The sequence below is a fragment of the Rattus rattus genome, chromosome 13 (genome assembly GCF_011064425.1).
Source record: "Rattus rattus isolate New Zealand chromosome 13, Rrattus_CSIRO_v1, whole genome shotgun sequence".
NCBI lineage: Eukaryota > Metazoa > Chordata > Mammalia > Rodentia > Muridae > Rattus > Rattus rattus.
Window position 1 is genome coordinate 13,520,735 of NC_046166.1, and position 9,888 is coordinate 13,530,622.

A 9,888-nucleotide genomic window follows, 5' to 3' on the forward strand; every position below is an offset into this window, starting at 1 on the left:
AGTAAGCGGCTCCCTCCATGGTCTCTGCATAAGCTCCTGCCACAGGTCCTGCCTGACATTCTTCAGAGATGTACTGTGGGCGGAGACAGGAATCCTTTCTTCCACCAGCTGTTTCCAGTAGAATCCAAACTAAGCCACAAGTAAAATGCATAGATGTAAAATGCATGGTCAATCTAAGACAACGCCACACTGAGTGGATGACAATGGTCTTGAACTCCTGACCCTCCTCTCCTACTCAGCACTCTTGTGGGGATGACAGGTGGGCAGTGTCAGATTTTGCTCTAACATCTGCTGTAGTTCTCCAGAGGACCAAGGTTTTAGTCCTACCTCAGGGGTCCAAATTCCAGGTCCCTCTGGCTTTCCCCACCTATGTGGGTAGTTGACCCTATCCAATCCCTCTGCAATACCAGCCCTTTTTTCCAGGAAGCTTTTCTTGCTGCTTTGTTGTCAGAGGCAAGACAAGAGGGTTTTCTTGCTCAGGGTCCTGTGGTCCCTGTGATTCTATTTCAGATCTGACCCCTGTGTGCACAACACCCCAGCTCTAAATCCACATTACCCATCAAGGGGCCCTTCATGACAAGACAGGGACTGCTGACAGAACTCAGCAGGTGAAGGAGTCTGCTGAATGCCTCATGACCTAAGTTCAGTCCCAGGAATGCACACCTTAAAAGGAGAGGACAGTTAGTTACTAACTGCAGATGGGCCATTGTGCTAAAACAGAAGCTAGTGCCTGTTTGTGAGGGACACAAAACCTAGGAGCTAAAGGCCTTGTCCAAGTCCTGGGGTCAAGCAGGGGCCCCAAGGACTGACCCCTGACCAGTTTTCCAGAACTGTAGGTTAATAGATACGTAGTGCTCCAAGAAACGTGAATATTTATTAGCAAGTCCGTAATACTTTGGAATGGCTGGAAACGTTGGGGTGGATGAGCCTGTCTTGCAAAGATACCTTCAAATATATTTACAGAAATGGACGAGATATCGCAGGTGCTGGTGGTCGGTGAGCAGAGGAACGGGGATTCGTCTAAAAACCTACGAAAGGACAGGTCCCCACTTTCAACTTGCCCCAACTTCTCGCCCTCGGGCAACTCGACCAGCGTCTGAGTCTATTTACAGCGGCATGGCGTTCCTCAGTGGCTCAGGGACTTGCGGCCCTTCAGCATGCGGCGGAGGATGACCTGCACGCCAGCAGGCGTGCTCAGCCGGCGGACCCAGCCGTGCTTGTGCTTACGCTTGATGTTGCTCGGCTGATACTCGTTTCCGCGTGTGCGGCCTCGGACCTGCTGCAGGGAGAGGGGCCAGGCATCCGGGAGTCCCATCCAGACCCTGGACTGGAGATACCTGTGGGTCCAGAGAAACCGTGAAACCTGAGAATGTACGCTGTATGATTTTCTGAGCCGCCTTTGTAATGGGCAGAGCAACAAAACAGCTTGTATACAAAAGGCGCGACATAAGTATGCGTGGTAGTCTGGAGAACACCCTTGTTCCCAGTTTGGAGCGCTCACCTGCCACTCAACAGGATCACCGATCTGCAGGCCTGGCCCCCAAAGCACCGGGCTAGGAAGGCCATGTCCAGTGTCAGGTCACTGGCCTGGTCGTCCGGGTCGACTTCAGTTCCTACACGCTGGGCTCCTTGACAATGCCTTCTGGGAAATGTAGTTCCACCTATTGCCACGGGGCACTTTGGGAGTTGTAGTGCCACGCCTGCGCTTGACGATAAGCTGGAGACTCTGTCCTCAGTGGCGTGTAGTTCTCCAAAATGACCAGGAGGGGGCGAGCGAGTGTAGTCTCCTGCCGTGTGTATGACATTCTGTCCCCCCTGATCTTCTGGGAGTTGTAGTTCTCCGCCTCGGCCACTGGTAGAGGGCGCCCCAGGGTGGTGGGGACGACTCTGGCAGCAGTCCGGGGAACTGGCTGCTGGCCTTTTCAGTCGCCCTCATTGAAGACGGGCAGCTGGCACGCAGCGGGTTGGCAGCTTCTCCGCGCCCTCAGCCAAGACTTCTCCTGGCGCGCAGCCCGGATGTCCTTGAGTCCCAGCTCTTCGTAATCTGGAAAATTCGTGCGTTGTGAATTTTCCCTGGCTAGTTTAATTCTTCAGGCTGGCCTGGAGGAATTTCCTTCCCGCGGCTCAGATCTGGACTCCTCCTGTGCTCTCCACTGCTCTAAGATGTCCAGACAGTCGTGCCAGCAGCCACAGGAAGCCATACACACCAGTATCTCTGAAGTTCATGGTCCTTACCTACCCTCTAAAACGGCCAGTTGTGCCTACAAATCATTGAGGCGAAGAGTTGAGTACTTACTGTGTGTAGAAGGAATGGCGGCAAGTGTCTGAACTGCAAGTTGAGCCCACAAGCGAACAGCAGGCCAGGGTGGGAGGGTCAGCTTAGGCTCCTTGGATTCCTGCTCTTCTAAGAGTCTTGGTGTAGCCGAGCCCCCACTGCTGGGATGCAATTCCCATTCTCTAGCTCCGCAACTCCGACACTTCTGACACAGCCTCTGGTTCAAATGCCAGCCTTGACCCAAACGTGTAGAGATTTGGGAGTCTGTAGAATGGGAAGGTCAAGGAAGAGTGGGCATACCGCCTTGCGGGAGGCGGATGATGGCTGAGGAGACCCCGTCCCAGACAGAACACATCCTCCACACCCCCAAGCTACTCGCTGTCCCTTAACTGCAAGCCCTTCTTGGCCCAGGCGCCAGCCCATCCCTCCCCCGTAGCCCCCAAACTCTTCGCAGGGGCGGGGCTGCTGCTTGCAGAGCGCGCTCTGATCCTGCAAGAGCAGCCTCTGGTTGGACGGTTATCTAGGCCAGTCGGCTCGCCGCGGCAATAGGCCGAGATGCCTGTCCATCGGCTTCAGGCCCCGCCTACGCTGGGTGGGACTTACAGGGCCGGTTTGCTGCGGGATGCCCCTGCGTTGACCGTCCGGGCTCGCGCCTGTCCGCGCTAATGCGGCCGACCGCGCATCACCATGTAAGCCGCACCTGCAGGTGGACGCTGGCTTCTCCGCCCGGGACCCCTGCGTCCTGCCTCGGGCCCCGGGCCCCTCGATGACCTCAGGTGAGCTGGATCTGTTTCCCTGAGAGAGGAGTCACCAGGCTGCCAGGCCTCCGCTGGGGGCGGGGTGGAGTGCGGGAGGTGGATAACGGCCAAGCTCCGCATTCGCACTGCTAGGATGCTGCGGAACCACAGTGGCCTTGACCCCACCGCGGGGTTGACAGACTCCAGGGAGAAGCGGGTCGGGCTAGGAAACAGGCTGGCGCTGCGCTTTAGAGAGGCCTCCACAGTCGGGGTTCCAGGGCCCTTAGAGACGAGGTGCATGGCCTGCTTTTCCCTCGAGTGCATCCGGGGCCACCACGGACGGGGTATTTAATGACCATCACTCCAGCGGCGACCAGGCCGTGATGGAAAAATGAAGCTGGTCCCATCCCTATGCCTCAGACAATGGGGGTGTGCTGCGCCGGTATCCCCTGGAGTTATGTAACCGCCTGTGGTTGTCATGGACACCGAGGGGGGTGGTCAAGGGAACCGGATGGAGGCCCAGAGGCCCCCCGTCAGGTTCTGCCTTCGTCCTCCTGACTGTCACTAGGGTCGTGTGGCCACCCCTTAGAACACAGAGTACCAGAATGCCGAGGGCAGCAGCCTCCATAGGTTCTCGCTTCTGTGCCAGTCAACTTGCGCTCTCCCGAACCTGGAGCCGGATATACAACCTGAGTCCCAGTGGACAACATCCTTCCTCGGCCACATCAGTCATTAGTGAGACTCATACCAGAGGCCTGAGCTGGGAACTTTGACATTTTAGAGAAAGAGCGAGGCTTTTTGGTCTGTCATCTCATCACCCAGGAGCTCTGACACAAGGTTGAGGCCAACCTGGGCTACAGAATGAAACCCTGTGTAAAAGGTTGGCAGTGATGGGGGCTCACACTAGTCATTCTAGTACTGGCAGAGGCAGAGGCGGAGGCAGGAGGATTGCAAGGAGTTTGAGACAGTGTACAGTCCAGGACTACAGAATGAGATCTTGTTACAAAAACAAACCAACGGCATAGGGTTGATACAGGCCTGTCACCTCAACACTTGGGGAGGTAGAGGCAGGAGGACTGTGGGAGTTTGAGGTTCCCCTTGGTCTTAGAAACACTCCTGTATGCTTAACCTGTTACAACTCTAGAGGTGGAAACCAGAGCGAGGTCAGCCTGGGCAGCAGGAGGCTTTCCACGCCAGCCTGGGCTACATGAGCTTCTTTCTCAAAACCAAGCATGCAAACCAGCTGCGTCCATGCTTGCACAATTCAGTGTATGAAGAGATGTATGCAAACATGCTCGCTTGCGTGCATGAGTGGATGAATGCATGATAAACTCCGGCTGGTGGTAAGGGTCTCCTCTGCAAAGGGCTCTTGCTTTAGTGTTCTCATGCTCTCTTCAGTACTGTACAAGGGACACCCTGAGAACTTGTCTGGCATTGGGGTGTCAGGGAACCTAGAAGGCCCCTCCAGGTCCTGCTTACCGGATGCACGAGCAGAGCTACTGACCTGAGCTAGTCACTGTCCTCCCTCCAGGACACACCATGCTGACCGGCGTGACAGATGGCTTCTTTTGCTGCCTGCTGGGGACTCCCCCTAACGCCGTGCGGCCACTGGAGAGCGTCGAGTCCAGTGACGGCTACACGTTCGTGGAGGTCAAACCAGGCCGGGTGCTGCGGGTAAAGCATGCGTGCCCCGCGCCCATCCCCTCACCGCCACCCCCTCCTCCTGAAGATAATCCAGGGGTCAAGACGGGCCTTGTGCGCTGCCAGCGCCGTATCACAGTGTACCGAAATGGGAGGCTGGTGGTGGAGAACCTGGGCCGAGCGCCTCGTGCCGACCTGCAAGGCCGCAGTGGCTCCGGGGACCCGCCTGGCTCACTTGAGGTAGAGTTGGCGGAGCCCGCAGGAGGCGACACCCGGGCCACCCCGGGCAGCGGGCGACGCCGCCGTCCACGGCGTCCGAAGAGGACCATCCACATCGACTGCGAGCAGCGCATCACCAGCTGCAAGGGCGCGCAGGCTGATGTGGTGCTGTTCTTCATCCACGGAGTGGGTGGCTCACTCGCCATCTGGAAGGAGCAGCTGGACTTCTTTGTGCGACTCGGTTACGAGGTGGTGGCACCTGACCTGGCCGGCCATGGAGCCAGCTCTGCGCCACAGGTTGCAGCCGCCTACACCTTTTACGCATTGGCAGAGGACATGCGGGCCATTTTCACGCGCTATGCCAAGAAGCGCAACGTGCTCATTGGTCATTCTTACGGGTAAGATCCCAAAGAATGGCTACTCCCAAACCATTCTCTTCTCCCCAGAGCTAGGTTGAGACAGGGCTTTGTATAGTCCAGGCTGGCCCCAAAAATTATGTAGCTGAGGATGACCTTGAACAACCTGGTCCTCCTGCATCTACCTCCCAAAGGTTAGAATAAAAGCCTTCTGTGCCACCCTATGCAACTTCTGTGCCACCCTATGCAATGTCTTTCCTTGCAGAATGTGATTGGGCTGGGGGCGTGGCTTAGGGGTGGAGCCTTGCCTAGAATCCCCCAGTGAGAGGTTGAGGGCATGGCTCAGGGGTGGAGCCTTGCCTAGAATCCCCCAGTGAGAGGTTGAGGGCGTGGCTTAGGGGTGGAGCCTTGCCTAGAATCCCCCAGTGAGAGGTTGAGGGCATGGCTCAGGGGTGGAGCCTTGACTAGAATCCCCCAGTAAGGGGGCTGGGAGCAACTTGACACTAGAGCTCTGGCCTAGCTAATGGCAGCCTTTAGTATATGTGGTGGTAGCAGGTGTGTCATCACCATACTTAGGAGGCTGATCCCGGAACAAAGCTCAAAACGTAAGGCCAGCCTCGGCTACTAAGTCATTTCCAACCCAGGACTACACTTATAGCAAAAACCTATGTTTAAAAACAAACAAATCAAAACAAAACAAAAAACCAAAAGCAACAACAACAAAAACCAAAAAAGCAAACCACGAAGAGTCTGGGCATGATGCTCCAGAACTTCCAAGACCAAGGCAGGAGGATTGCTAGGAATTCAAGACCAGCCAGACCTATAGGATGAGACTTTGTCTCAAAAATCAACCAATATCATTGAAAGCCAGGCCCGGTGGCCCTCGTGTGCCATCCCCGTACCTGGGAGGCAGGGACAGATGTAATGGTCACTCAGCCACACAGCTTCCAGGCGCGGTTAACAAGCGTGAGGATGCACATCCCCCCGCACCAAAGCTGGGGAATGACTGCTCAGGCATACCTAGCACGCACAAGGCCTGGCCTCAGTCCCTGCACCACAAAAAGTCAGTCAGCAGAATCTTTTCATGTCCTTAAACATTTAAAAATTAAATTTTTGTTTTTACTTTTAAGACAGGCCTGTCTACATAGTCCTGGCTGTCCTGGAAATCACATGGTTGACCTCGAACTCACAGAGATTCACCTGCCTCTGCTTCCGGGGTGATGGGATAACAGGTGTGAGCTACCACGTCCAGCTAAAAAATAATCTTTTAAAGCTGGCCAGGGTGGGTTGTGCCTGTAATTTCAGCACTTTGGAGTGTGAGGCGGGCATTCATTGCTTTGACCTCAAGCATGTTCTAGGCTAAATTACACTGTCTAAAACATGTTTCTTTTTTTACAAACATGTAATAATAGACTGGGGTTACTGTGGGACAGCATTACATATCCATGTGTATGGGTGGGGGTGGGTGGGGTGGCCTAATGGTCAGGCCCATTCCCCTTCCTCTCCTTCTATGTGGAGCTCTTAACCCTTCAATAGCTTCAAGCTATTAACCAGGTGATGGAGGCTGAGCAGGGCAAGGCCCACATGGGGCGGCACGTGCCTGTAAATTCAGTGCTCCAGGGACTCGGGCAGGAGGATTGCCATGAAGTCCGTTCCAGCGTGGGCTATACAGTGTGTGAGACTCTTTCAGAAAGGGGGAGGGGAGGGAGTTCTCTGTGTAGTTGTTTGGTACCCAGTGATTCCGTCCTCTAAGGGGCTGTGGACCTGAGTGCACATCCCCACATATCTGCCCATGATGTCCTGTCTTCAGATGCTGGACAGAAGCACGCCCAGTGGAGAGCCACTGAGGGGATTCCAGAATCCAGCTGCAGCTGGAAAGGTGTGGGCATCTGTGAGTCACTCTCAGATGGGATGGCTTGCTGTGTGCCGGTTAGCAAGCATCCCCTCAAGGGAGCACATTCCCACTTGGGATGCAGCAAAGTAACAGGACAGCCAAGCTCACCGTATTAGTGGGCTCAGCACGGCAGAAATTATACAGAAGTGTGCCCAAGAGGCAGGCATATCTCTGGGAGTTCTAGTCCAAGCGAAATTCTCTAAGTGAAACTCTCTAAAGTGAGAAAGCCTGTTTCTAACAAGAACTACCCCAGAACTTACAGGGGATGTGTACTGTAACCCCAGCACTCAAGGCTGGATGTGAGCCCTGGTTATGTAGAGGCTGTCGTAGGCTTTCGAAGAGCGTGCTGCAAGCCAAAGGGCCAGGCCTGTAGCTCAGCAGATAAAGCGCATGCCCAGTGTAAAGCCATGGACTCCATCTCAGCACTGCGTACCTGGTCGCGAAGGAACCCTTCCGTCAGCCAGCTGGGTGCCCGGCCAGGGAACTGGTCTCTGAGGGCCTGCTTAGTGACCAAGGGAGGAAGTAAAATGCTGTCAGTGTCCTGCTGACCCGGATTCTCCCATCCCTGCCCCTCAGGGTCTCCTTCTGTACTTTCCTGGCCCATGAGTACCCAGATCTTGTACACAAGGTGATCATGATCAACGGTGGAGGCCCCACGGCACTGGAGCCCAGCCTCTGCTCCATCTTCAACATGCCCACGTGTGTCCTGCACTGCCTGTCACCTTGCCTGGCCTGGAGCTTCCTCAAGTAAGATCCCTGCCTGCCCCTGGGATCCGTGCGGGGGAGGGGTGGTTGTTCCGTTACTGACCTGTAGGGGGAGGCTCTGGGCTGAGCTCAGGCTCAGATGGCATCTTCCGCATCCCAGGGCCGGTTTTGCTCGCCAAGGGGCCAAGGAAAAGCAGCTGCTGAAGGAGGGCAATGCGTTCAATGTGTCCTCCTTCGTGCTGCGGGCCATGATGAGCGGCCAGTACTGGCCTGAAGGTGACGAGGTCTACCATGCGGAGCTGACAGTTCCCGTGCTTCTGGTACACGGCATGCACGACAAGTTTGTGCCAGTGGAAGAGGACCAACGCATGGCTGAGGTAGGATCTGTGGACCCAGAACACCAACACACACTCCTTGTGCGCAGGGTTCAGGGCTGGTACCTGTGCCTGGGCGTGACTTAGGGATGTGTGTGGTCCCAAGACTGGCATCCCGCCACAATGGATTCTGAGTAGGCTCGGCCAGTGGGAAGCCTAGTTTTCCAGAAAGGTGCCAGTGAGGACAAGGCTGAGTGGCTGTGAACTTTCCAGACGGGTGTGTCTTTCTGACAGTTGTGGATGGATGGGGTCTTTGAGTGGCAGGCGTTGATTGATTAAGATTTCTGCATGGCTGTGACTCTGTGATTCTTAGGGCTTTCAGGAAAGGTATGGAGAAGGGATTGCAGGGAGATCCTCACCAAGGGCAGATCTGTCCTATAAGGGACACTTGGAGACATCTAGAAACATTCGTGGACAGGGTTAGAGGGCAGTTTCCCTAGCCTCCACTCCTGAGGTTGTCCGAGGACGCTGCCCAGCACCCTACAACACAGCTGATACCCCCATAGCAATGAGCCAACCCAAGTGCCCTCAGAGCCAAGGTTGAGAAGTCCAACCCTGGGGCATATTATAAAGCGCTTAATGGATGTTGACTGAGTGAGGAATACCTGGAGAGGGTCCAGATGGGTGAGAGGCCACCCCTGGCATCCTCCTGGGTGGGGCTGAAGGGTAGACAGCAGAAGGGACTTCTTGATGTGCCCACAGATCCTGCTGCTGGCCTTTCTCAAGCTCATCGAGGAAGGCAGCCACATGGTGATGCTGGAGTGTCCTGAGACAGTCAACACACTGCTACACGAGTTCCTGCTGTGGGAGCCAGAACCTGAGGCCGAGCCAAAGCTCGAGCCAAAGTCCAAGCCACAGCCGCTGCAGCTGCAGCCAGACCCGGCTCCAGGGGAGGAGAAGTGACCAGCGGCCCCAGGGACTCCTGGATCTTGAGTAGTAGAGGCTCCCTTAGACTGGGCATGGGCTGGCTGGGCGGGGCCTCATGCCGATGGGCGGGGCCTGGGCGTGTCCCAGAGCGGACCGGGCACAGCTGGTGTTGGAGACTCTGTGCCCAGGGTAGCTACCGTGCCCTTTCCACGCGAGACCGAAGGGTGTGACCTTGTACAGAGCCCCCTCCCTGCCTCCCCAAGTCCCCGAAGCTGCAATGTGTGGGCTGCCATCCCACTCGGTCTTCCCCTCCGCTGTGCTCCATTCCACACCGGGAAGCCCCAAGGGGAACCCTGGGAGGACCTCCTATCCAGTCCTGGGAGACCTTATCGCACCATCCCCATTGCTTGGGACTGGGAACTAGGCACCTAAGGAGGGAGGGGCCGGAGCCACAAATCCCCGCACATGGCAACTTGTAACTCAATAAAAAAAATGACAATCCAAACTGGCCTCCAATTTGTGATCCTCCTGCCTCAGCATCTTGAGGGCTGAGATGGGCAAGTAGCACTGTCTGTCTCTGTCTCTGTCTCTGTCTCTGTCTCTCTCTCTCTCTGTCTCTCTCTCTCTCTCTGTCTCTCTCTCTCTCTCTCTCTCTCTCTCTCTCTCTCTCTCTCTCTCTCTCTCTCTCTCTCTCTCTCTCCTAGCCTTCCCTTCTTTTGCCTCTCCTACTCTCCATGTTTGCTCTCCTGGGATGACCAGACCATGTGAGACCGTGGTTGCCCACCCCACCCCACCCCCTTCGTGCCCCAGACAGGGTTTC

General features: G+C 55.8%; 2 protein-coding genes across 2 annotated transcripts; one reads left to right on the plus strand and one right to left on the minus strand.

Moving 5' to 3' along the window:
• Positions 1–855: 855 nt before the first annotated feature.
• On the minus strand, positions 856–2,667 carry Mrpl34 (mitochondrial ribosomal protein L34). The gene is made up of 2 exons (XM_032919533.1): positions 1,502–2,667; positions 856–1,337 (listed from the first exon to the last, which is right to left on the minus strand). Exons 1-2 carry the CDS (start codon positions 1,564–1,566, stop codon positions 1,127–1,129), a joined length of 276 nt encoding a protein of 91 aa, XP_032775424.1. The 5' UTR covers positions 1,567–2,667; the 3' UTR covers positions 856–1,126.
• A 198-nt stretch (positions 2,668–2,865) lies between these two features.
• Abhd8 (abhydrolase domain containing 8) lies at positions 2,866–9,573 on the plus strand. Its single transcript, XM_032919525.1, has 5 exons — positions 2,866–3,051; positions 4,544–5,270; positions 7,699–7,869; positions 7,988–8,204; positions 8,904–9,573. The coding sequence occupies exons 1-5, from the start codon at positions 3,042–3,044 to the stop codon at positions 9,102–9,104; spliced, it is 1,326 nt and encodes a 441-aa protein (XP_032775416.1). The 5' UTR covers positions 2,866–3,041; the 3' UTR covers positions 9,105–9,573.
• The last annotated feature ends 315 nt before the right edge of the window (positions 9,574–9,888 follow it).

Bases quoted from the DNA above. Each gene is read 5' to 3' on its own strand.
- Abhd8 (XM_032919525.1), top strand. The intron at 5,271-7,698 runs GTAAGATCCCAA...CCTGCCCCTCAG, and splicing joins CTCATTGGTCATTCTTACGG to GGTCTCCTTCTGTACTTTCC. The intron at 7,870-7,987 runs GTAAGATCCCTG...TCCGCATCCCAG, and splicing joins CTGGCCTGGAGCTTCCTCAA to GGCCGGTTTTGCTCGCCAAG.
- Mrpl34 (XM_032919533.1), bottom strand. From the start codon at position 1,566: ATGGCCTTCCTAGCCCGGTGCTTTGGGGGCCAGGCCTGCAGATCGGTG. The intron at 1,338-1,501 runs GTGAGCGCTCCA...CTGGACCCACAG, and splicing joins GTGATCCTGTTGAGTGGCAG to GTATCTCCAGTCCAGGGTCT.